This window comes from Prionailurus viverrinus, chromosome F1 (assembly GCF_022837055.1).
Source record: "Prionailurus viverrinus isolate Anna chromosome F1, UM_Priviv_1.0, whole genome shotgun sequence".
Classification (NCBI taxonomy): Eukaryota; Metazoa; Chordata; class Mammalia; order Carnivora; family Felidae; genus Prionailurus; species Prionailurus viverrinus.
In genome coordinates, this window is record NC_062577.1 from 34,034,371 (window position 1) to 34,061,801 (window position 27,431).

Below are 27,431 nucleotides of genomic sequence, written 5' to 3' on the forward strand. Positions count from 1 at the left end.
CAAATCGAGTTCCTGCCTTTATGGCCTGCTTCCAGCGGTTGGCTTTAGATGGCGTGGGCAGTCCAAGCATATATGTGCATCGAAAGACATAACCTTGGATCATATTCTACCCTTTATGGCACCAATTTTTACCATGCCACATATTGCTAACACAGAGACCATTCAATTGGCCTCCAATTCCATACACCTCTGAAATAGTGCAAATATTTCCTTATCCTAAATTTTGAAGAATTCTTTCACTATATTTAAGTGCTGGTTATTCCCTGTCTCAGTGTCACAACTTAATGTCACATTAATGTTCAATGGCACAATGCATAGACTCATCCAAAGCCTTGGATGATTTTCCTCTGCTATTCACACATTATGCCTATTTACAACAAACATTTCCTTTTCCTCCCACATTTGTTTAAAAGAATAATCTTTAAAAATGGGGTGGGGAGAGAACACCTGAGTGGCTCAGTCAGCTAAGTATCCAAGTCTTGATTTTGACTCAGGTCATGATCCCAGGGCCGTGGGATCGAGCCCCACATTGAACTCTGCACTGCCAGCACGGAGCCTGCTTGGGATTCTCTCTCTCCTCTGTCTCTGCCCCTCCCCTACTCATGCTCTCTTTCTCTCAAAATAAATAAATAAACATTAAAAAATAATAATGGGGCACCTGGGTGACTCAGTCGGTTAAGCATCTGACTTCGGCTCAGGTCATGGTCTCACAATTTGTGGGTTTGAACGCCACATCCGGCTCTGTGCTGACAGCTCAGAGCCTGGAGCCTGCTTCAGATTCTGTGTCTCCTTCTCTCTCTACCCCTCCCCCTCCCCTGCTCATGCTCTGTCTCTCTCTCTTAAAAATAAACATTAGAAAATTTTTTTTAAAAAATCTTGCATTTAAATGCAAATTATTGGGGTGCCTGGGTGGCTCAGTCGGTTCAGCATCCAATTCTTTTTATTTTATTTTATTTTATTTTTTTTAATTTTTTTTTTCAACGTTTATTTATTTTTGGGACAGAGAGAGACAGAGCATGAACGGGGGAGGGGCAGAGAGAGAGGGAGACACAGAATCGGAAACAGGCTCCAGGCTCTGAGCCATCAGCCCAGAGCCCGACGCGGGGCTCGAACTCCCGGACCGTGAGATCGTGACCTGGCTGAAGTCGGACGCTTAACCGACTGCGCCACCCAGGCGCCCCAGCATCCAATTCTTGATTTCGGCTCTGGTCATGTCTCGTGGTCATGAGATCAAACTCTTGTGTTGGGCTATCCAAGACTCTCTCTCTCCCTCTCCCTCTGCCCCTCTCCTGCTCACACACACACATGTGCACACTGTCTCTGTAAGTAAGTAAGTAAGTAAATAAATAAATAAATAAATAAATGCAAAGTATTTGTTTAAAATGTGGTAAGAAAAGGAATCCAAGTTTTCTTTCCTCTCCCGAGACTCTTTCATCTGAATAAACTTCTCTGTGGCAAATGGATTTCTAAAAGAGTGAACACGTGCTCAATAGCTTCTGTACTTTTCAAAGTCCTTAGGCATCATTAGTTAATTCGTTGCATGTTAATGGATTTATTTTGATTTTCCATGTATTAATTAACCTCTAATGAAAGCTCCAATAATGTTTATAAGGAATGTGCATGTGTGATACACCGTTTAGTTCCAAAGAGAAATAGATAAGAAATGGAGAAAGAGTAGCTGGAAGAGGCCTGGAAAATACTAGATAATCTCTGAAGGCCTAGGGGAATGTGACTTCCATAACGCCAAAAGATATTGAAAAGCTGTCTTCCTGCAAATTGCCTCCTCTTCTGCCTGGCTAAACCCCCAACTTTATAGTGTCATCCTGGCAGGTTGTAAATGATGAATGGTGTGGACACTCTGGTCCACCCAGGACGGAGTGCTTGGCAGGCTCTTGCAAGTTGTCAGCTTTTGTTCAGATCTAATCGGAGAAGTCTCCTTCCAGGCCAGAAGCCGGAGCCAAAAAGGGAAAACAGAATGTCTCAGCTATGCTTGGTATCCAACGGGATAAGGAGCTGTTTTTCTGGGAAGAAATCTTTTTCTTTTTTCCTTTATACCTTGGGTTGGGCCTCCCTACTCACCCCTTCATTTCTCTTCATTTTAAGCCTAGTGATTAGCTGATGATTCATGCATGCAAGTGGTACCTTTTGGTGGGGAATGAAAAATTGTTGACATTACACTTCGACATTGTAAGCTTCTCTTTAGGGATCCTTGAAGCTAACATTTGATATGAATTTCCCAAAGTAAAAGAGATGCCTTAGTTACTGCTCTATCCTGAGGCCTAACAGCGTGTTTGGCGAATGGCAAATGCTAAATACATATCTACTGAATGACTGCATGAGTGGCTGGCGAATTAATCGGTGAATATACGGAAGAACAAGTTGTTCCATAAATAACAAGAGTAGGTGAAAGATGACAGCATCCCAGGGAAGAGGAAAATTTCAATACACTTTTTAGAGTGGCTATATCACTTGTTTGGGAAAACTTGGCTTTTGAAAGTCATTCTATTTAAAAATGGCACTTAGCTATGAAACATATTTATTAGCAACTGAAATTTTCCAAATATCTACTTTTGCTTTTTGTTAAAAAAAAAAACAATGGGATTCCAAAGGAAAATAATCCAAAATCTCCCAGAATAAACCAATTTCCCCCCTGTTTTTGAAGGACTTTCTTTCCCCCCACAGCCTGAAGGCCTGGATTCATTAGCATCCTGGCAGCCGGAGCCTGGGCCTGCTCTGTATCCTCCAGGTTGGCAAATTCAGCCTCACTCGTGGTTCCTATGTGCCCCCAATAAACTGACCCATAAGTGGCAAAGACCCTAATGCTCTTCAGGAACAAACTGGTTTCTTCAGTTTTTTCTTGGTTTCTAAATATTTGCACCTGTTTTCTCATTCTAATTGTGTATGTGTGTGCGTGTCTACAAATCGTTTCCCTTAAAAACAAAATTTGTTACGGGAATTTTAAGGAATATCTCCCCCATTATTAGGAATGTGTAAGTTGCGTGGCAACTGGTAAATGAGACTGCACTGTTCCAAGTAGGTGAGGCGAGTTTTTTCCTTTCCCCATTTCACAGCCAGTTTGCTCAACAAAGACCAAGGCTTCTGCTGGTTCTGTTTATTTTCAAGGTGTGAAAAGGACATCGATGAGTGTGCCTCTGATCCCTGCTTCAATGGAGGTCTGTGCCAGGACCTGGTCAACAAGTTCCAGTGCCTCTGTGATGTCGCCTTTGCTGGTGAACGCTGTGAGGTAGATGTGAGCGGACTCTCCTTTTATGTCTCTCTCTTACTCTGGCAGAATCTCTTTCAGCTTCTTTCTTACCTCATTCTGCGCATGAATGATGAGGCAGTTATTGAGTGGGGTGAACCGGAAGATCATTAACATTCATTTGGACATTCCCAAACTTAAAAGCCGTTGAATTTCAAGAAGTGCCTTGACTCATTTTAGATTCTGAAAAAGAAAATAAAAAACTAACTACCTTGAAAATCAAAATAAATTCAAGGGCTAATTAAGCGATCACGAGCATAATATGAGAATAGCAAGTATTTACCTATTTCAGCTATACATGTAAAATTTTTTCTTTTTTTAAAGTTTATTTTATTCATTTTGAGAGAGAGAGAGAGTATTGGGAAGGGAGGGGCAGAGAGAAAGGGAGAGAGAGAATCCCAAGCAGGCTCTGCGCTGTCAGTGTAGAGCCTAACTCAGGGCTTGAACCCACAAATTGTGAGATCATGACCTGAGCCAAAACCAAGAGTTGGGCTCTTAACTGACTGGGCCACCCAGGTGCCCCAAAAATACTGTTCTTAATATAACCAGAAACATCTCATCATTGAGTGTACTCAGTAAGATACGTTATCATTCTGAGTGCTTCCATATGTGAATGACCACTACGCTAAGACCACATTTTCTCCCCCATTCCACTGCTGTGTGGACTTCTGTAATGTTAGTTGCCTCATTCACCCTGATCCTAAGTCATTTATATTCTTTCATTCACATCTATTATTCATGACCTGACAGTTTTAAAATTACCGATTAAGCTGTTTTTCATACCCGTCTATGTTTTAATATGTTGTTATTCAAATACTGCTTCGGATGCTGTGTCTCCCCCTCTCTCTCTCTGCCCCCTCCCCCACTCACTCCCTGCTTCTCTCCCTCTGAAAAATAAATAAACATGAAAAAAAAAATTTTTTTAATGAAATGTTGCCAACCCTCTGGTAAGTTAAAAATATATATATATATATATGTGTGTGTGTGTGTGTGTGTGTATATATATATATATATATATATATAAAGAGAAAGAAGGAAATCACACGAAATCCCTAAAATATAGAAATAAAATTTTCTGGTATAATTGGTATCAAAACTCAAGTGATAGCTCACCAGTATGATTTCTGATTCCCCAAAACCTCTCCTCCAATAGAATGATGCATAAGTTCTTTTTCCTACAATACTTTCTATTCAAATAGAGTAACTTTCTGCTAATTGCTTATAAATCTATGAGCTTGCTGACATTTCTATCAAATGGACTGACTCGAATTGTTTTTCAAGGCATATTTAATTTTAAAAAGTACTATTGTATATCCATACACCAAAAATATATATTATAAAACTTGATTTCTTGGAGGCATGTTTTTCTAAAATTTACAAGTAAATGTGTCATCTTTGAGTATCTTTCTGAAAAAATAATAAAAGCATATGGAAGGTGTGGAAAGTACCTTCCATAATTAGAATATATTTGGCATTATGTTTTGTAAATATATACCTGAAATGATGGATCTACTAAGTCTACGAAGTTAGTAAATTAACTAATAAGATATGCAAAAATTATTTATTTATTAGCTTTCATAGAGTAAATAAAATAGTAATTTAGAAAATGCTTTATTTGATATTTTTAATTGCTTCCACTGGCATGTTAGCATTTCTGCTAAATATCTTTGTATGGGTGTCCCCTTCCAAAGGAGACATTGTGTTTATTTAAAGGGAACGTGGTTTGACCCTATGAATTAATTTAGAAAGCGACTACAGTAACAGTGACCAGACAAATATAATTGTGTAAATGTGTCTGTCTTTAGGAGCTGCCCTGGTTTGAAAACATGAGGGTGATTTAGCCATCTGGTGATAGCCAATACTCATTTATTCCCAATTGTTGTTTTTTTTTTTAAAAAAGTTGTTTTTCTGTGGAAATGACCAAGGAAAACCTAAATATACTACTCAAAACAAATCAAAACAAAAAGACAAAATGGTATACTCTAAAAGCAAATGAGATGTGTTCAATTTTATCTTTCAATAGCAATAGAACGTTTTATGCAGAAAATCCCTATCCTGTAGAATACTGGCAGTCATTTCAAACTAGAAGCAACTGATTTTGAAGTCTTTCCTTAATCCCTATGCCTTTCCCTCACATTCAGGCAGCATGCAGACTGCTGTCTCAGATGGATCTGTTCCAAAGTTAGACTTTGTGACAAGAGACTTGGGGAAAACCTTCATCAATATTTGCATTCCCAAGTATTTGAAGTAAACATAAAGTAGATTATGGCCAAAACCCATACATACAGTTTTCACATTGACTCCTTTTAGACATTACTGTGAGGATGTACTTACAGGCCATTACAATGTGATTTGTTACCTTCCAAGTATATTTGAGTCATTCACAAACTCTTTCTCTGTAAAATTCTGATCTCTGTTGTCACTGTAACTGTCAATTGTTTTTCTATTTTCCAAATGTCTTGTCATGAGATTTCTGACTTAAAACAAAAATACCTTCCTTTTTCTTGTTATTCTTTTGTGTTTTTAATTGCATTGTGTGTGATTATGGCTTTTACATATTTACACAGAAAAATAAAACTGGTTCCTGTATCTCCACTTCTCATCTTCTGACAACTGTCATTTTCCTTGACTGTGTCTTGCATGGAAAGATGTCCACAAGCCAGGCATGCGCATATGTGTGTTTGTGCGAGCGCACGCGCACGCACACGCACACACACACACACATCACATAATGAACACAGAATTGAGGTTTCCTCCCCCACACGTGTCCCTGCAAGTAAATACCTTCAGCCATCAAAATCAAGGTCCCATGTACTTTCCCTGTCTGGTTAGTATTCCTCTAGTTGACATTTTAGAATTGATCATATCCCTACTTATTTTTACTATTGGTTTACTTTGCCCCCATAGTAGACTTGGTTCAACCTGGGTCCCAGGAGGGGCTATCTCACCTAAATGATAGAAATTCACACAAACTCCTCTACAACAAGTTTCTGAAACAGAACCTGTATTTAGTTGAATAACAGATAATTTTTTGCTTATTTTTAAGATTTGATATCGGAACTAAACAAGGCTCTGTCTCTGTTTTTGGCCGTGCCTCTTCCTTCTTTGTGTGTGTGTGCGCCTGAAGAATGGTTTTTATTACCCTCCTTTTTAGGGAGTAGGGAAGTAGGAAAATAGGAAGGTTTGCAGAAATGTTGCATTTTGGCAACATGAAGAAATAATTAAATTCGGGTAACACTGAGGACAATCAAAATCTCCCACCTTCCAAAATTTTCACCAAATTGTGTTTAAAGATCCTTTTGCCATTTCTGAATTTTAAAATAGAAGTTATTCAGCTTAATTTTGCAGAACAAAAATGGAGTCTTTTTTGGAAATGGTGAGACATAAAACTTGAGTTTAGTGATGTAGGTGGGAAACCAGTGAAGAAAAGAAATCTGTGTTGTTCAACTACCAAAATTATTACTAATATGGACTATTTCACTTCTCTATTTTTTAATCGATGCAACAATAACTTAACAAATACCTCCCATGTGTGATGCTCTGGATTAGGTACTGAGAATACACATGTAAATTAGACACAGTGCTTGCTCACAACAAATTGAAGGTCTGGGACAAACAAGTGAAGGAGAGTTCCTGCATCAGCGTTGGGATGAAACTAAGCACCATCTGTAAAGGAGCACTTAGGAGGGACTTTTTTTGCCCAGTCTTACAGGTGGATGTGGAAGGTCAAAGAAAGCCTAAAACCTAAGCTGGGATTCAAAGGTAAACAAGTGTCAAGGTGTGGCAGGAGGGATGGAACAGTAGAGACTTGTTTCTGGCAGAAGGGGCTGCAGAGGGCAGAGGGTGGCTGGAGCCTATGCAGTGGGAACACAGTAAAACCGAGGCTATAGAAGAAGTGAGTCCTTGGAAGTCAAATCACTCACCGTGGCATTTCTCTAAAATTAATGGGGAGTCCTTAATGGGGTTCAATCAGAAAAGTAGCATGATCATACTTGCACTTTAGAAACATCAGCCGGGCTTCTGTGTAGATGAGTTAAAAGAAATGCAAGACTGGGCCCAAAAAGACACATTTAGGAGGCTGTTGCAGTAAACACAAAGGCAATGTAGAAGAGGGGTAGATTAACAAAATTTGAATCCATAAGACCTACCTCATGATTGTTCGGAGAAGGTGTAGTTCTGAGGGGATACTCCAGTTAAATTTTGTGAATATTATTTAAAAATATTTGATGACTTAAGGGACCCCTGGGTGGCTCAGTCAGTTAAGTGTCTGTCTTTGGCCCAGGTTATGATCTCGTGGTTCGTGGATTCGAGCCCCACATCGGGCTCTGTGCTGACAGCGCAGAGCCTGGAGCCTGCTTCGGATTCTGTGTCCTTCCCTCTCTGCTCCTCCCCCACTTACACTCTGTCTCTCTTTCTGTCTCAAAAATAAATACACTTTTAAAAAAAATTAAAAAGTAAAAATATTTGTTAATTTAATAAATGAATATGTATAAGGTTCAGTGGGATATCCAAGTACAGTTATTAATCAGTGTGAATATTCCAGTCTGGAGTTCAAGAGATATAGCTGAGTTGGGTGTATAAATTTGGGAGTCATATTATAGATCTGTTGACCTTTTGTATTCCATTCTCCATATCTATAATGCACTTGCATTTTTTTCTTAGTATTTTTTCCAGTTTTACTGAGATATAAATGACATAGAACATGTGTAAGTTTAGAATTTGCAAGTTGCCGATTTGACACGCTTACATGTTGCAAAATGACTACCACCATAGCCTTTGCTAACATTTCCATCTCATCACATAATTACCATTTTTTTTCTTTTGTGTGTTTGTGTGTGTGTGTGTGTGGTGAGAACATTTACCATCTATTAGCAACTTTTTAAAGTTTATTTATGTATTTTGAGAGAGAGAGCTTATGTGTGAGCAGGGAAGGGACAGAGAGAAAGGGAGAGAGAGAGAGAGAGAGAGAGAGAGTCCCAAACAGGCTCTGCGCTGTCAGCACAGAGCCCCATGAGGGGCTGGATCCCACAAAGCATGAGACTATGACCTGAGCCAAAATCAAGAGTCAGACACTTAACTGACAGAGCCACCCAGATGCCCCTCTTAGCAACTTTTAAGTATGCAGTACAGTAGTATTATGCACTATTAGATGCCATGCTGAATATTAGATTCCCAGAAGTCACTCATCGTATAACTGAAAGTTTGTACCCTTTGACCAGCATCTCCCCATTCCTCACCCTCAGCACCTAGCCACCATTCTACTCTCTGCTTCTATGTTTTGTTCGGTGTTTTTAGATTGTACATACTAGTGGGATCATACAGTACTTTTTATTTTTTGTCTGACTTATTTCACTTAGCCCAATACCCTCAAGATCCAAATGGCAGGATTTAATTATTTCTTGTGTGGAATAGTGTTCTATCACACTTACATACCAGATCTTCTTTATTCATTCATCTGTTAGTAAACATATAGGTTGTTTTCATACCTTGGCTATTGCAAATTCTGCAATAAACATGGGAGTGCAGCTATGTCTTTGAGATAAGGGTTTCATTTCCTTTGGGTATATATACCCAGAAATGGAATAGCTGAATCATACGGTAGTTCTATTTTTAATTTTTTAAAGAATCTCCATATTAGTTTCCATAGTGTCTGCACCAATGTACATTCCCACCAGCATGCATCAGGGTCACCCTTTCTCTACCTCCTCCCCAACACTTGTTATGTCTTGTCTTTTTGATGACAGCCATTGTGACAGGTGACATTGTCACTATAGTTTTGATTTATAGTTCCATGATGATTAGTGATGTTGAACACCTTTTCATGTGCCTGTTAGCCATTGATGTGTCTTCTTTGGGAAAATGTCCATTCTGTTTCTCTGCCCATTTTTAACTCAGATCAGGGCTATTTTGCCATTGAGTTGTATGAGTTCTTTATACATTTTGGATATTAACCCCCAGTCAGATATGATTTGCAAGTATTCTCTTCCATTCCATAGGTTGACTTTCATTTCATGGGTGGTTTCCTTTACTGTGTGGAAGCTTTTTAGCTTCATGTAGTCCCACTTGAATACTTTTGCTTTTATTGCCTTTACTTTTGGTATCAAATCCAAAAAAATCGTTGCCAAGACCAATATCAAGGAACTTACACCATAGGTTTTGTCAAGGAATTTCACAGTGTCAGGTCTTACACTCAAGTCTTGATCCATTTTGAGTTGATTTTTCTATATGGTGTGTGAAAGGAATCCAGTTTTATACTTTGGTGTGTGGCTATCCAGTTTTCCCAACACCATTTATTGAAAAAATAATCCTTATTTTTGGCTTCTTTGTCATAAATTAATTGGCCATATAAGGGTGGATTTATTTCTGGGCCCTGGATTCTTTTTCATGTGTCTATGTCTCTGTTTTTATGCCAAACCCATCGTGTTTGACATCAGGAAGTATGCCGCCTCCAGCTTTGTTCTCTCTTCTCAAGATTGCTTTGGCTGTTCAGGGTCTTTTGTGGTTCCATATAAACTTTAGGATTGTTTGTTCTATTTCTACGAAAAATGCCATTGAAATTTTGATAGGGATTGCATTGAATCTGTAGATTGCTTTAGGCTTGACATTTGAACAAAATAAATTCTTCCAATTCATGAGCACAGAATATCTTCCCATTATTTGTATCTTCTTCACTTTCTTTCATTCATATTTCATAGTGTTTAGTGTACAGGTCTTTTACCTCCTTGGTTAAATTTATCCCTAAGTGTTTTATTACTTTTGATATTATTGTAAATAGGATTATTTGTTAATTTCGGATAGTTTGTTGTTGGTATATAGAAGCACAGCTGCTTTTTGTATGTTGTAAACCCCTAGAAGTAAACATAAGGAAAGAGTTTTATGATATTGCTCTTGGCAATGATTTCATGGGTATGACACCAAAAGTACAGATAACAAAAGCAAGAATAGATATCTAGAACTACCTCAAACTTCATATTTTCTGCACAGCAAAAGAAACAATCAATTGAGTGCCTTTATCTTTCAGTCTGCTAATGTGATGTATTACACCAGTTATTCATTTAGAGAGCCCAGTTCATGCTTGATCTCACCAATCATGAAATCATGATCTAAGCCAAAATCAAGAGTTGGACACTTAAAATGACTGAGCCACCCAAGCGTCCATACATCCTACATTGATTAATTTTTATATGTTGAACTGTCCTTGCATCCCAAGGGTAAGTCCCGCTGGATCGTGGTATATAATCCTCTCAGTATGCTATTAATTTTCTTTTCTAGTATTTTTCTAAGATTTTTGCATCTATGTTCATCAAGGATATTGGCCTATGGTTCTCTTTTCTTGGGATGTCTTTGGCTTTTGTGTCAGGGTAATGTTGACCTTATAAAACGAGTTTGGATATTTGTCTCCACTTCACTTTTTTTTGAAACGTTTGAGAATGATTGCAGTTAATTTTTCTTTAAACGTTTGTTAGAATACATATGTTTTCCCTCTTATGTGGATCCTGAGAAACCTAACAGAAGACCATGGGGGAGGGGAAGGAAGAATAAAGTTAGAGAGGGAGGGAGCCAAACCATAAGAGACTCTTAAAAACTGAGAATAAACTGAGGGTTGATGGGGGGTGAGAGGGAGTGGAAAGTGGGTGATGGGCATTGAGGAGGGCGCCTGTTGGGATGAGCACTGGGTGTTGTATGGAAACCAGTTTGACAATAAATTTCATATTAAAAAAAAATGTTTGGTAGAATTTACCAGGGAGGCCATCTGGTCCTGGGCTTTCTTTGTTGGGAGGTTAAGTTACCACATTTCTACCACCCCAATAATTGTTGTGAAAGGTAGAAAAGGAATAGATGATACTGTTGAAATTGTTAATAATGAGACGCACTTGCACAGCTTTCAATTTTAGAGGCTCTCATATTTGTAAGTCCAGTTTTTCCCCCTCATGATAACTCTGAGAGGCATTATTATCTTTATTTTAAAGATAAATGAATAGGGGCGCCTGGGTGGCGCAGTCGGTTAAGCGTCCGACTTCAGCCAGGTCACGATCTCGCAGTCTGTGAGTTCGAGCCCCACGTCGGGCTCCGGGCTGATGACTCAGAGCCTGGAGCCTGTTTCCGATTCTGTGTCTCCCTCTCTCTCTGCCCCTCCCCCGTTCATGCTCTGTCTCTCTCTGTCCCAAAAATAAATAAACGTTGAAAAGAAAAATTTTTTAAGATACATGAATAGAGATTTAAAGTGGTCACCTGACTTTGTCTGGACCAAGTATCCGAGAAGCATCAGAACTGGGGTGTATCCACACCATTTGTTTCCAAGTCTAATGCTAAAGAAAGGCTTGAGGTCTCTGAGTGAGGAGCCAAGAAAGGGATGTTGTGGCAATTAGCAGGAATTTCCCTGTTATTGTGGTCCAAACTGGTCAAAAAAATATGTCAGCCGTCGTCAAGAATGGTTTGGAAAACCAAGTAACAACTCCTTTCCATTACAACCCGAAATTTTTGGTGCCTATAGCTTGTTGCCACATCTCTCGAAGGAACTGTCACAAATAGAGACGATAGCGAGAATAACTAGAATACCCAGAGAGAGATTTGAGGAGCGAGCAGACATGTCTAATCGTTAAAGTTGCTCTTTATCTCGGCTAAGTGAAGGGTCTGAACATCCGTGCAAACTGATGGAGGGCCTGATTGAAGGAACCTGTTCAAAAAGTCCCAGAATTCCGGGATGGGAAGCATTCATTGAGACCTTGTAAGTCTAGCAAGTAATAGGAAATTCCCCTTCACACTACAAAATTTATAGAACTCATTAAACTAAGAGAGGAAAGCAGAAAGTAAAAATAAACTCAGCAGGGATTTGGAGTCATTTGTGAATGACAGAGTCACAGATGGTTTCTGAGAGGGTGAGAGCCGTGCTTGATCATAAAGGCTGATGTCAAGGATGATGCCAACTGGCCCACATCCTCAGGCTTCTGTAAGAACAGAGCACTGGCCAGTGGCACAGGAGGCTTCCTCTCTCTAGCAGTTTCTTTGTGCTCTCAATTTGGCCTTCAGGAAAGAGGTACCCAGAACGACATTCTCTACAAATTATTATTTTAAAAAGCACTGTCACTTATCGCTGAGTTTCCACTAATTAGCATTCAGGAAGGAGTAAATATAGAATTAACATAAAAAACGGTTCTGGAATGTTATTTTGATGTATTTCAATCACTGAAATCAGGTCTGATTCAGTTCACTAATCTGTTTTCCTTTCATCTTTTCACACATTATTAAGACTTCTGCTTCACCACGTATAATTAATGCTCTTCATTTCTTAATGTGAGGTCATCACCACCAGCTTCACAGAATTCATGTAACATAGACTTTCACCTTCAGCGCACATTTCTTCATGTGTCCAAAATAAAACAGAAACAGGTGATGGAGAGTGGGGCTCCAGGATGAGAGGTACAACTGGATTGGTTGGTGTTAAGCCACAGACAACTGTGAGAAACAACCAGGCTGAAGTTTGTCACTGAATTGACTAGCTAACCAAATCAAACAGCTTTTTTAGGTACCTGTTAAATTAATCTCATCATCTTTTAAATCTCCCTGATGGGATCACTGCATTGCTGTAATACTGGGCTTTGTGGAAATTGGTGTTTAAAATATTTATTTATCCATTTGTCCACTACTTATCAAGAGTCTGCTCTAGGCAAGGCTCTGAGCCGAGCATGGGGAGCAACCAAAATGTACACAAAAGTTGTGGTCTTGCTCTCCAAGAGCTTAGGCAGGAGAACTGACTTCCGTGTGTAGCTCCGCCCATATAGTTTTATAATTTTGTAGATCATGAAGATACTCGACATGTTCCTTTAATGATGTATGTTGGTTATGACAAGGGTGACTGCATTATTTATTATTTGACTGGAGTATTATGAGAGTGAAAGCAAGAACTATTAATAATCATGCTGGGACAACAACCTAAACTGATATTGTTCTGTGCAAACTGAGTTATATCCTAGTTATTGCCCAATGGGGAATGCATTATGTTTCACTGGATACATTTCCATTCTCTTCAAAATGCAGTTGAAATTTATGATAGGTAATTTCAGAAATTACGTGTACATGATACAACCAATTAGTTGGCCAAGTGACTCAAAGCAAACAATGAAGTCAATTGCATCTTGTTGGCTATCATTTTCTTGAATATTCTCCATTGTTCTATACTCAAGAAGAACTCTGGCATTGGCTCTATATATTAAGAAAAGAATGGGGCGCCTGGGTGGCTCAGTCAGTTGAGCGTCCTTGGCTCAGATCATGATCTCGTGGTTTGTAAGTTTGAGCCCTGTGTCGGGCTCTGTGCTGACAGCTCAGAACCTGCAACGGATTCTGTGTCTCCCTCTCTCTGCCCCTCCCAGCTCACGCTCTGTCTCAAAAATAAATAAACATTAAAAAAAGTTAAAAAAAAAAAAAGAAAAGAGTAGTGATCAACCAAACTGAAAATTTGTGGTATGCAATTGAATACCATGCTGTTGTCTAGTTGAACGTGGCACAAATTTAATTTTACCTATTTTTTCATTTTCATTAATGGGGCATGTATATTCTTATATAATATGGCTTTTCTTCTTGAATGACTTATATTGTCATTAGGAAATGAGACTTAGGCTCATTGAATCCATTGCTGATCTTTTTTGTAAGACTAAATGGAATGACTTGTAGAAAACTAGGTACACTCTGGGGAATTTAATATATGAAGAAATTTAAATATCAAGATAACGGACTTAAAATTAGTAATTTTTTAATATATTATTTCTACTTAAAACTTTCATGACTCATAATATGTATTTATGGATATATGCAGATTATTTTCTTAATTTTCATGAAGACAAGAAGAATTCTTTATTTCTAAAGGGCATAAAGTTATCTTTTACTCACAGTGATAATTTCTGAATCACAGAGTGTTTCATGTAAACTGTAGAAATCTATCAGAAACTAATCATATACAGAAAAGAAGCAATATATTAAATACAACTCATCCAAAAACAAATAGGCTATTTACAGTAAAGTATATTTGATCATTTGGAAAGCACATTCATGATTGTCTCATTGTCTCCCTGAGTGCAATTTAGTTCCACATGTGGCTCTGAATATATATTCCTTACACCCATTTCCTGTAATATTTCTTTGATAATCCTATGCAGATAGCAAGATTATGTTGTAAAAGAAAGCTGAGGCACCAGTATATTTGTTATTCAAAGTTGCAAAATACATCTTAATGCCTGATAAATGACTGAAATCACTAGTTGATATCTAACAGGAAAAATTACATTTTTTTAATTAAAAAAATTTTTAATGTTTATTTTGAGAGAGAGAGAGACAGAGTGTGAGCGAGGGAGGGACAGAGAGAGAGGGAGACACAGAACTCAAAGCAGGCTCCAGGCTCTGAGCTGTCAGCACAGACCCCGATGTGGGGCCCGAACCCATGAACTGGGAAATCATGACCTGAGCCAAAGTCAGATGCTTAACCAACTGAGCCACCCAAGTGCCCCAAAAGTTACGTTTTAAAACTAAAATGTTGCTTTGAATTTTTTAACAGCCAGCATCATGTTACGTATATAATAGATACTAAATAAATATTCACTAACTTACCGATATAATGAGCAAAGTGCTTTTGAGGTAAGTTCAAAGTGGCAATTTCTCACTTAGAGAATTGTGTGTGTGGGTATATATTCAACCTGTCCTAGTTATTGAAATTAATGAAAGTGATAGTACATGGTACATACAGAAAGTTGGCCCATTTTTTCCAACCAATTTTGCAAAATGAAAAAGGCAAGTCTTGGTCATTAGTAAGAACTTTGGTAATGAGATCGTCTTAAGGATAAGTGAGCCACACTCTCCATTAGGGGAACATTTCCATCCAAGAATCAAATGCGCAGAAGCCCTATTATTTATGCTGAAGCGGAATTTGATACAGATCGGCTCTTTCCTGAGCCAATCCCAGAGGAAGTTTTTTTTTTTAATTTTATTTTTTTAACATTTATTTATTTTTGAGACAGAGAGAGACAGAGCATGTATGGGTGAGGGTCAGAGAGAGGGAGACACAGAATCTGAAACAGGCTCCAGGCTCTGAGCTGCCAGCCCAGAGCCCGACGCGGGACTCGAACTCACAGACCGCGAGATCGTGACCTGAGCCGAAGTCAGCTGCTCAACCGACTGAGCCACCCAGGCACCCCGAGGAAGTTTAGATCCATAAAGACATGGGCTCACACCTGTAACATAATCATCTGGACACCCAAGGACGCTCTCAGAGCAGCCCGCAGGGATATATTTAATTTGACTTCCTTTTTGCATTTAGAAAAGCATTACATTCTATCAGATAGACAGAGCCCCTCAAGATCTAAGCGACTGAGAAGAGAAGCGTCATTTCTCTTCAAAGATAGATACGGTTGAATTATTAAAATCATGTCCTGTTAATTCATCTTCTCTAAAGCAAGTAAGAGCCCACCACTGTTGCAATTTTGAAAAAATGACATTTTATTTATTTTCCTTAAGTTTATTAAGAGAGAGAAAAAGAGGAGGGGGACGCAAGGAGAGAGGAAGAGAGAGAGAATCCTAAGTAAGCAGGCTCAGCACTGTCAACATGAAGCCTGATGCGGGGCTCAAACTCACATACCCATGAGATCGTGACCTGAGCTGAAATCCAGAGTCAAATGCTTCGCCGACTGAACCATTCAGAAGCCCCGAAAAAAAGACATTTTAAAGGATATGTTGCTCATTTCTTTTGGAGCCTTAAATCCTTATTTCAGTCCTCTTTGCCTGGTCAAATGTATATGTTCTGAAAACTCGCCAGGGAAGCATTCCTTGCTTCTCTCCCCTACCCAGTCAGTGCTGGGAGTGTCTTCATGTTTCTTCACCATCCTAAGTACACCTCTATCATAACGCTTCATACTTGTGGAGGGCTCACTCTGAGCCAGGCATTATGCTAAGGTCATTCATTACACACATTGTCTTCTTTATCATTCACAAAAGTCCCAAGACTTAGGAAATCGTATTTTCCATGTTACTGATGAGAGCACAGAGTCAGGGAGCGGTCAAGCACGTTTCCCAAGAATATCCAGTTCAGAAGTTGAAGGACACGAATTTACATTGGTGGGGTATGTGTACCTCTGACCAGTAAGCAATACGGCAAAAGTCTTTATTTACTTGTCACCTTGTCCTCCATCTTGGGAGCTACAGAAAGGTGGACAGAATGTCTCGTTTAACTTTGTAATTTCAGTGCCTGATAGAGCAGATGCTTCAGTATTTACTGAAGGAGTAAATGGATGGATGAACGGTATGTAGTGTGCACAAACAGAGAAACTCTGGTGTTGCCAGAGGTGGGGAGAAAAGAAGTTCACACAGAAGATATATGATCATCAGGGGCTCTTGGGTGGCTCAGTCAGTTAAGCCTCCAACTCTTGATATCATCACAGGATGTGGTCTTGCTCTCATGAGATCCAGCCCTGAGCCAGGCTCAGCGTGGAGCTTGCTTGGGATTCTCTCTCCCTCTCTCTCTCTCTGCCCCTTTCCTGTTTGTTCCCCCTCCCCCAAATAAATAAATAAACATTAAAAAAGTATACATGATCCAAGTCTTAAAGAATAAGCAGCAATTTTCTTGGCAAAACAAAACACACATTTTCCCTTGATGTGTTTTTGTTGTGTTTTGTTTTGTTTGATTGTTTGTTACCAAATTGTTAATTATATTGATTTTCACTGAAGAAATTAAGTCACAGATAAAGTTGTGTGCCTGTTAGCAAAGAGAGCTCCGAATGCCCAGGTTCTTATTCCTACTATAAATACCACACTACGTATATAATTGTCCACTGCTTTGGTTGATTATTCGTTCTTTACACAACTGAGTTTTTATATTTGAAAAGGAAACCTGGAAAACCACTGTCAGGACATACACTTCCATAGGGACCAGTGAGCAAGGCTTGGAGACAGGAGAGATGGGAAGAAATTGATGGCACTGGCCCCAAAAAGATAATCAACATCACCCAGATTGTTGAAGAGGCCCCAAGCAATGAGAGACGAAAATATGCTTAGGAAAAATAGGTGGTGCCAGGAGAAAAAGGAGGATCCAGGAAAGAGCTAGAAGAGTTTATAAGTAGAAAGAGCCCTGCGGCAGCCACAGGAGCATAGGGAGGTAGACAGAATTAAATGGTATTTTCCCCAAGAGCACCATCAATGAGACCAAAACTTACCTTTTTTTTTTTTTTTTTTTTTTTTTTTATAAAACCACTTGTCAGAAAAGCCTTACAAAGACGTCTCCAAATGTTCTCCCTTTTCGAAATTCAACCGAGCCTGAAGGATTTGTGCTGTCCACTCCCACCTCCTCCTTGCCAATTCATCCTCCTGCTAAGCCACCTTCCCTGCACTAACTGTCCTATGGGATGAGCCCACGTTCTGGGCCTCTCCACAGGAAATGCAGTGTTCGGTCTTCACAAGTCCCAGGGTGGTGCCTAGAGCTGCCTGAGTCAACGCCTTCCACCCATCCCCTGCAACTGTAAGAAGGAGAATATCTTCCCAAAGTAACCACTCCGCCCACACATTTGTTTCAACAACGTGTCTGACAATGGGTAGGGCACAGGGAGAGAGGGCCAGAGCAGGGAATCAGGTCAATGTAATATATAATCCCAACTGTAACCATTTCAAGGAAACTACAGTCTAGTTTCAGAGGGAAAAATAAGACATACTGGAGACCATTAATCCCTAATGTCGTTCCTGAGTGAAAAGCACAGTATGAATTCACATAATTTTGGTCACTATGAGCTGTTATAAGAGGGGAAGTTTTCCTGGAACATACGGGAATGAAGAGAGCCCATGAAATATGGGACAGATTATTTGGAGGACAGAAAATGGGAGAGCATTCAAGAGAGACAAAGGTCATGAGTAAAGATGTGCTAGTGGGAAAAAGCTTGGATTACATGAAGTGCAGAGAGTAGAGAGGCCTGCCTAGAACAGGGAGACAGTGCTGGGAAATAATGGGATATAAAACTGGATGAATGAAGGGTAGGGCTAGATTGTAGATTAAATCACCCAGGTGTCTGCTAAAATCCAGCCGGAAAAGGAAGAGTCATCCCATAATTCTGTGAGTTCGGCCTGCACCATGGTTTCCTCTGAGCTATTTCCTATCATTTGGGATTGCATGTGAGTCGGCACTCACCTTCTCACTAGAAGGGACCTTACACCATTAAAAAAAGCAGCTTTCTTCAGTGATGGTTTTATTTAATTAATGAAGGCTCCCCAGAGATACTCTTAGACTTACTCTTCCCTATTGGATACGAATTATTCCTTGTTCTAGAAATTCTTTTTTCTTTATAATGCTGTACAGACAGGGAGTTTTCCTTGAGCAGATTTTGGGGGGCAGTGGTGGAGGTTGTTTTTTAAAACTAGTTTATAAAAAGACAGATGTGCTTTAGCCCAATTTTGTGTTTCTGCTTATTAAAAGTTTTCTGTAGGCATAGTTTTGTTCCTTAGTCTTGCTTTAAAGCGCCTTTTTCCCCCCCAACTTCATTTGAATCTTTCTAAAGTTCTTATTCATTAATTGAGGATTTTCAGGCCTGTGATGTTTTGGTCTGAGGAGGTTCAAGTATAATCAGATTAAGTCTCCCTTCACTGAAAGTGGAGCAGATTCCCTCGTCCAACAGCACTGAAAAGGAGTCTTTGGGGCAAGATATTGATGCTGTTATTTTTTTCATTGTCTTTAAGTATGTAAAATCAAGAAATACATTTACTCACCTAAAGCACTGCCTCACTGAGCAGATCCACAGAAGATGCATACTATACCTAGCAGTAGGTGGACTGAACATTTTTGTGACTAAGGCAATCCATTTTTAAAGCTAAGGAAGCCAGAAGACTCTGAAAGTGACCCATTCACTGCCCACGGGGAGTCAGCAGCCAAGTGCACAGGAAACCCCCCTGCTCAGGCCTCAGGTGACCAGGATTCTCCTGCTACCTGTTGTGCCTTCTCTCAGAGTGACCAAAAGTATCCAGCACGCGATGCCTCATTTGATCCTAACCCCTGGTAGTGGTGTAATTTCCAATTCACAGATGCAAAAACTAAGGCCTAAACACATTAATGAATCATTAACTAAAGAGGAGTCATGCAGTTTCCTAAACCCAAAGCCTCATCTTTCTCTCTGATACACAATCTTATTTCCTTTCCTAATCTGTAAAATCTAAACACTTAAGAGGCTGTTTTCGAGCAGACTGCCCTACCTGAAAATTTTAGAAATGTTAATACTTCTTAATCATAAAATGAGTGTTAAAATAAGGACCATTACAAATGATTTACAAACACACAAGTTTTTTCATGAAACCAGTTATACCCAGGGAACTCTGTGGAATCTTTTGAAGAATAGTTCTTGGGGAGCAAATGAGGAAAGAGACTGTAAAACTGCTCTGTGCCCCCAGTAGGATCCGGTATCTATTTATTTTTGCCATTAAGTCCTGTGGATGCTAAAGATATTAACAGCTGGCAGTATGTAAATTATACTAATTTGCTGCTTCTTGAGGTGAAAGGTTGTGTGCATTTGGGCCGATATAGCTCCATTGCCACTTAATCACCATTATAAATGCTCTTGAATTACAGAAACCAACATAAGCACCTTGAATTAAATATTTATTTGCAAACCTTAAGTAATAGCAGAGAGCTTCACATTCAACCTGGTGGGGTGAGCTGAAGAGGTACAGGTTCTGTAGAACTGTGTCTAATTTGTCTTCTGCCTTGAGACAGAAATGGTGGTGTATTTCACAGAATCCCTGCCATGGCTGGGGACTACAGGCCACTGCTCCTTGGAGCGAGAAAATGTGCACCTTTGTAAAGAGGCATTCTGCCATGTGAAAAGCCCGGATGCATTATGAGAACCATGAAGGTGCATATACATGAGGGCAAAACGTCTAAGTGGCTACCTGTTAGGAGAAAATACTCTGTGAGAAAAGCGTAGGCTGTGTGTTGCATACTGACTTACAGAACGCAGTTGACCAGAGCAGGACATCCCAAGGACACCAGCCTTGGTTCAATTCTCTTTTAAGGATTTGTTCACTGATTTATTCATTCCCGGTAACACAGATTGGAATCAGAATCACGAGTTGCTACTACCGGTTTAGTTCCAAGCGTGAGCCAGATTGGGCTTAATGCACGGATCTAGATAGAGCTTTCCTCTCTGCCTGGCGAATATACCGATTATCACCTGGATAGATCACGAGCCGCTCATCGTTTGTGTTGAGGGGTCTGTTTTTGCGTTTGTTTTGCATTCGTGTCACATTTATTTATTTTATACCATTTAATTTATCGGGTTGGCTCAAAAAAATTTGAGCACGTATGATATGTCATGGCCCTTGAAGTTGACAGAGGAGAGAAAGACAATATATTCTGTTTGCATATACTTTTCCAAATATAGAACGGTATTGATCTTGAAATTATACGTTAAAGCAGAAGTGTAGTATGCCATGAATTGTAGACATCCATGGCAGAGAATATGCCAATTAGAATTTTTCTATCCAAAATAAAAGTGTGTTCTTACAAATAAAAGTAGTTAGATTTTGTAACATTTTATACATATACAACTCTGTCTTCCTTGATTTTCTAGTGATGGTGTTGGATAACCTTTTTGCATCAGACTTTTTATATGGGTGGTAATGTTGCCATTGCAACATTGCATCAAGACAGCTTAAGTGCATTTCAGGGACTAGTGTTTCACCATCTTCATCAATTGGCATTTATTGAATTCAGGGACTATAAATAATGCTTTATATATAGTGAAATATGTGGGCATGTTTTCATATAAATAATGTTGAGGCCATTTTTATATCTACAAAAAATAAGAACTCCCATAAAATCGTTTTGAAACTTAGTGTCTCAGAAGCAGTGTAAAAACAACTCTCCAGTTCTCCCATGCTTGTGGGAACCTTAAATCCTTAGGCAATGGGTGAAATGTGAAAGGTTCCCTTACTTTGCTGCTAAATGTTCCGCAGCGTCTTAAAAACATTATGGACTCCTTCATTCAGTCAGAGGCAAGGGGACCAACGTGTTTTGAGAACCAAGTATAAATGTTGTGGCATCCAAAAGGATTAGCTGCTTTTACTTGGAAGTTAGCAAATGGATGTATAATTTTTAATTATGCATAAATTTCAAACTTTCTATCAAAGTCAAATTGTGCTGATGTTAGTCAAACCTAATCTAGGCATTGATTCAAGAACCTGCTGATGGAGTTGAAAATACATGGAAACTTGTTAACAAGAAGTACAATTATCTACATCTCAGCAGATAATGCCATGTAATATGCTGAGCTCAGGCAGCCCAGAGCCAATGAAGATCTTTTTCTTTTCCCAACCGTTAATATTTACAGTTGGAAGCAATACATGGCTGCAATCTAAGTGCTGCCCCTAAAAGGGAGTTGTTGGCTTGATACCTTGATTCCTGACCCTGTGAAGCACTGAAACAGCTACCTTCTTAATCATCGCCTGATAACATTGTGTTGGAACTGGAGGGTAGCACATGGCTGTTTTATACAAGCCGCAACCCTGGGAGATTTTCTGTATTGTTTCGTTAGTTTACTTCTTCATAGACATGCTGGGGTGTTAAAAGCATAGGACTGAGAGTTGTGAATTATGGGTCCTTTTCTTTGTTCTCCTGCTGATTTTTTCAGGGTCTGTGCAGGCACTGTTTATAGATACAGCTTACCTCCCAGACACCTACTGTGTGCTAGGCACCTTCCTAGAGCTCGCAAACAAAGTCCTCCACCTGTTGAGGCTTATTTTCACATGCAAAGTCTTCAAAGAAAAACAAAATTAAACTTTGAAAAGCAGGGGCGCATGGCTGGTTATATATGCATTATACATAGTAAGAGACCTGGAAGATAAAATAACCATTATTATTCTACTCTCTGTGTGTAAATATGTCAACTAAAGGTACCACAGTGGAAATTGAGGGTAGATTGGAGGTTGCATTTGTACAGCACTCGACCTAGGATGCATCTGTGCATCCCTGAACAAGGTCTGACAGTTTGGATGCCAGGTCCACTGCTTGCTAGCTGTGTGACTTTGGACAAATTGCTTAAATCATCTTTTGAATGAGGGAAATCATCGGGGCACCTGGGTGGCTCAGTCGGTTGAGTGTCCGGCTTCGGTTCAGGGCATGATCCCATGGTTCGTGAGTTTGAGCCCCACGTCGGGCTCTGTGCTGACAGCTCAGAGCCTGGAGCCTGCTTCAGATTCTGCATCTCCCTCTCTCTCTGCCCCTCCCCTGCTCATGCGTTGTCTCTCTCTCTCTCTCAGATATAAACATTAAAAAATTTAAATAAGGGAAATCATCTCGGCATTGTTAGATTTCTGTGAAGATTTAAGATGAGATGCATGTAAAATGCCAGGAACATATTAAATCCTCTGATTTTAATTACTTTTCCTTCCCCCTCATCCTCCCCCCCCCCCCCCCCCCATATACCACATTCTAGATCCCAAGTATTTTATAGGTAATCCCATTGTGGAAAATGAACTAGGTATCGAGAAGATCGATTGCTCGGGTGGAACGCACAAATAATCCAAGACCTGGTTGTTATCCACGCGGTAGAATTATGTATTTATTCTAGGTTCCTGGAACTAGGAAAAGAGCCCTAAAAAATAGTAGCAAACAAATGTCAGTAAAAGATAACAATGAAGCCATCTGATAGAGGACCGACTTCTATGACCCACTTAAGAATAAAGACACCTTCTAACATGGAGGTGGTTTGTCTTCGGGTCTCCCACACGAGGAGGAGTGCTTGCTGAGTGGAGCTATGTTGTGACTCCTTTTCTCTTCCCCAACTTGTAGCTGCTCCTCCTCGTGTTGTTAAGTCGCAGCAGATGGCTTCCTTTTACACCGGGCGCTGTCAGTGGAATGTAAATGCGTCTCCTTACAACACTGAAAATACCGAGGCTGTGTGTTTAATCTGTGCTGTGCAAGCAGAATGACCCAGAAAAGAACATGAGTACTGAGCACGTTTGGAGAATTGGCATCTGTCCTTGTAAACAGAATTGGGGAGGGTTCTTCAAGCCTAGTGACTAATCACGGTTTTCTTCCTGAGGCTCTTCATATCCCTGAGGACAACTAATCTAAATGGTGGATTGAATAGAAAAGTTACAGACCCAAGGGAAATATTTTTTTTTTGTAAAGGGGGAGACAAGTGCTATTCTGGGGTATGGGAAAAAGAAGAAAGAGATGTACTGCATCACAAGGTTGAAGAAGCTTCATTTATAGTTTGAATTCTCAGTTTTAAGTCTCTTTGGGAGTTTAGAAAACAAAATTTCCCTTTGATTCAGATTATTTGAGTTAATAAGAGGAATATTCTTTTAGCAATTACTTCAAAACCCAGGGAGAAAAATGTATGTAATTCCAGTGTCCATATGTCACAGAATATGAGAAAAATGCAGTAATCTGCAAAGATTATCCTGGAAAAAAAAAACCTTTACAGTTTTAGAATATTAATAGCAAATTATAGAAGTAAAATATAATCAAACACTTTAACTGGGTTATGGTTATGTCATTTCTTCTTAAAGAGGCGTATGAACTGGGTAGGACACAGAAAATCTGATCTTTTTTTACTAAAATACTAAAAAAATCACTAAAAATCAGTCAGTGGCAAAAGGAGAAGAATCTTCATGTGATTTGTCATTTGAACCTTTTGTAGGAAAGGAACAGAATACTTCTAAGTCCTGTCTTTTCTCGGCAAGGATCTCCTAAACTATTATTTCAAACGATAATGCAGACATTTTTAATATTATAATTATGTATATACTTAGAGATCCAAAGACATAATATAGCCATCTCAGCTACATTGTCTGATCTAATTTTATAATAAGCTGTTAAATTCTGTGCTAAATTTACACCTGGAGATAGGGTAATTTTAGTTTGGCGATATTTTTAAACTAATAGGAAAATGGCGTTAGACCTTATTTCTGTCCCTCCAAAAAAGATTGCTTTATATTCCTCATACTAATGTAAACATATCCTTTTCCCCAGTTGTGTTCTTGGACATTTAGGTGAACTGTTTACAAAGTCAAACATAAGGTTTTTCTGTGTGTGTGTGTGTGTGTGTGTGTGTATGTGTTTTAATCTTGCCAATTTAAAAACCTATAGACTTTTACCAAATGGCTTATTTGGAATTTGAAAGCCTGACTCCTGAAAGGATTCTCTATTTCTGAAACTAAATAACTGTTTTCACATACATCCTCACACTGTGAAGATTCCTATCTTTGCTGGTTGTAAGATACCTTGGTGTTTTAAGTTGCCACCAGCTCATAAATTTTAGTAATGTTCACTTGGGATCTGACCAATCTCGGTTTTGCAGGATCTGTCTCTATTTAGACATACCAAGTCTCAAACTATTTTGGACAGAGAAGGCCGTGCAGTGAAAGGACTCCCATTAAAGCATGCTCTGTGTTTTTCATCTTACACAAGACAGACTTTGAAACTGAAAGTCCAATCATTTGATGTAAACAGACAATGACAATCGAAATTGCTACTTCTGAGATTATTTAAGAGAAGGTGCAGGGTGTAGACATCCATCAATGAAACACTGGAAGAAAGGGTTTTTATTTCTGCGTTTGCTTTTTAAAATAAGAATAGAGTAAATGGCACAATAGATTATATAAACAAGGACCTCAATGACAAGCTGTCCAAGTTAAAGTAATATATTTTCCATGGGTGACTTCAAGCCACACTTTATCACCTACACGAGGGGAAGCCAGTTTTAGTTTGGTCAATAAAATACAACCTCCAGAGTCGGGCCTGGGACACAGCTGACAGTGTGGCAGAGCCTGGTGATTTGGCATCCACTTCTGCCGGGACACAGCAGGAGCTGGCCCGGCTGCCCATCTGGGGGATGTCGGACGTTTCGGTTCTATTTGACTAATAAACACTCGTGCAGGTATGTCAGGAGGGATGGTGCAGCCGGGCCTTCCTGCTCTGCTAATTCGGTGCAGGTCCGAGGTTTAAGTGGAACTAGGTATTCCAAAGCTGGATTTACTGCAGTCTCACAACTGTTGAAAATTAAACTACATGTGCTGCCAGTTAGGGGTGACTGGGGCATCTCATTATAGGAGGCGATTTTTTTTTTCCCGAGGCTGGAATCTTTGCTGAATTACTGAGGGACTTACTTGAATGTAGACTTGGACCAAATAATTTTCTGATAAGTTGGCCATAAATCCTCAGTAAAATAAGCTTGGTGTTCTCAGCATATCTGTTGGCTTTTTGATCATTTTTATGGCTTTCCCTTTGCTGGTCAAATTATCCTTATATGCTCCTACAGCTCCTATGACATGGATTAAGTCAACACAAACCAATAGGCCTTCATTACTTTGGCAACTGGTTTTGATTTGGGGGCTATAAATACGATGACACGGACTCGATTACCTTTGCCAACAGGGGATGTGATAAGCCAGAAGGATGTCAGGGATTCGGCACTCTTTTTCCTGCATAATGTGAATGTGAGTGAATTAGTAGCAGCTTTCTGACCAACTGAAGACAGTTGGGAAGACGGGAGAACTCTGATAGAGAAAAGAGCCAAAGTACAGCTTTTAGGTCAGGAATGAGGATGCCAGGGGGTCGTGGGGAGGTCCATGAACACCCACCGTGTGCCTGGCACTGTGCGAGGTACTGGAAGCAGGGCTAGGGCCAGATGTATGAGGAAACTAACATTTGATGCAATCCATGAATATCTTAGTGTCTAGTAGGGGAGATAAGACCATCACTGGGAGCAAGATTTACTGGGTAATAAACGCATAGAGAAGAGAGAGATCAACAAGATCTGGAACAGGAGAGGGAGGGACAGTGGAAGAAGCAAGACCTACAAATTTGGGGTTTGGAGGAATGACTTTAAAATATTCTTGCTCCAAGAGGGTTTTTTTTTGGGGGGGGGGGGTAGGAGAAATTGAAACCTAAAGAAAATCAGAAAAAAAAATAGTATAATGAGCACATGTATACCCTTCACCCAGCTTCACCAGTTTTGTTTTTTTTTTTTAACATTTGGCTATCTTTGTTTACCTCTCTGTATATACACACACATTTTTTTTTCTGTCTATTTAGAAAGTAGGTTGCAGACTTTAGAAAGATAGGTTGTAATACACTATCACTAAATATTTCGGCAACTCTCTCCAAAGAAAAAGACTTCCTTCTACAACCACAATCCTGGTATCACATTCAAGAAAGTTATCCCATGTTCAGGTTTCTCCAATTGTCTCAATAAAGTCTTCTATAGACTTTTTTTTTTTTAATTTTTTTTTCAACGTTTATTTATTTTTGGGACAGAGAGAGACAGAGCATGAACGGGGGAGGGGCAGAGAGAGAGGGAGACACAGAATCGGAAACAGGCTCCAGGCTCTGAGCCATCAGCCCAGAGCCCGACGCGGGGCTCGAACTCAAGGACTGCGAGATCGTGACCTGGCTGAAGTCGGACGCTTAACCGACTGCGCCACCCAGGCGCCCCAGACTTTTTTTTTTTTTTAATTCAGGATGCAAACAATTGCCTTTAGTTGCTAGTTATCATGTCTTTTTAGTATCTTTTAGTCTCAAAAGTCCACCTGCCATTTAACTCATTTGCTATTCTCTTGCTTTTGAAATGACGTATTAAATCGATTAGCATATTTATCCATCACCTTCTAAAAACTATGCACCATCTGCTCTGTCTCTCTCTGTCTCTCAATAATAAATAAATGTTAAAAAATTAAAAATAAATAAATAAATAAAAACTGCACGATGGCAGAGATGGGGTATAAAGAAACTGAAATATTTTTCTGCCTTACAAACCCCAGGTTGGTAAAGGTCTCTTGGCATAAAAATAGAGAATTAGACATTTGAAGCTGATAATTTTTAAAAATATGTATGTATTTTTGGGAGAGCGCAAGTGGGAGAGGGGCAGAGAGAGGGGGACAGAGGATCGGAAGTGGGCTTTGCACTGACAGGCAGACAGCAGCGAGCCTGATTGTGGGTTTCGAACTCACCAACCGTGAGATCATGCCTTGAGCCGAAGTTGGTCACTCAACCAACTGAGCCACCCAGGTGCCCCGAAGCTGATACATTTTTAATAAGGGGGTACAAGTCATATGTGCTAGGGAAGAACCAGCAGAGAAAATACATGACACTGCTAATGTGATTCTGGCTCCTAACTCCACTGAGGGAGAGGAAATACAGTCTCGTGGA

At 39.6% G+C, this 27,431-nt stretch overlaps 1 protein-coding gene across 1 annotated transcript in view; it reads left to right on the forward strand.

The window, feature by feature from the left end:
* The window catches only part of CRB1 (crumbs cell polarity complex component 1), a 208,625-nt gene that overhangs the window by 171,417 nt on the left and 9,777 nt on the right, over positions 1-27,431 (forward strand). The window contains exon 11 of the mRNA XM_047840392.1: positions 3,124-3,250. Coding sequence (XP_047696348.1) covers positions 3,124-3,250 — 127 coding nt within the window. The remainder of the gene's footprint in view (positions 1-3,123; positions 3,251-27,431) is intronic.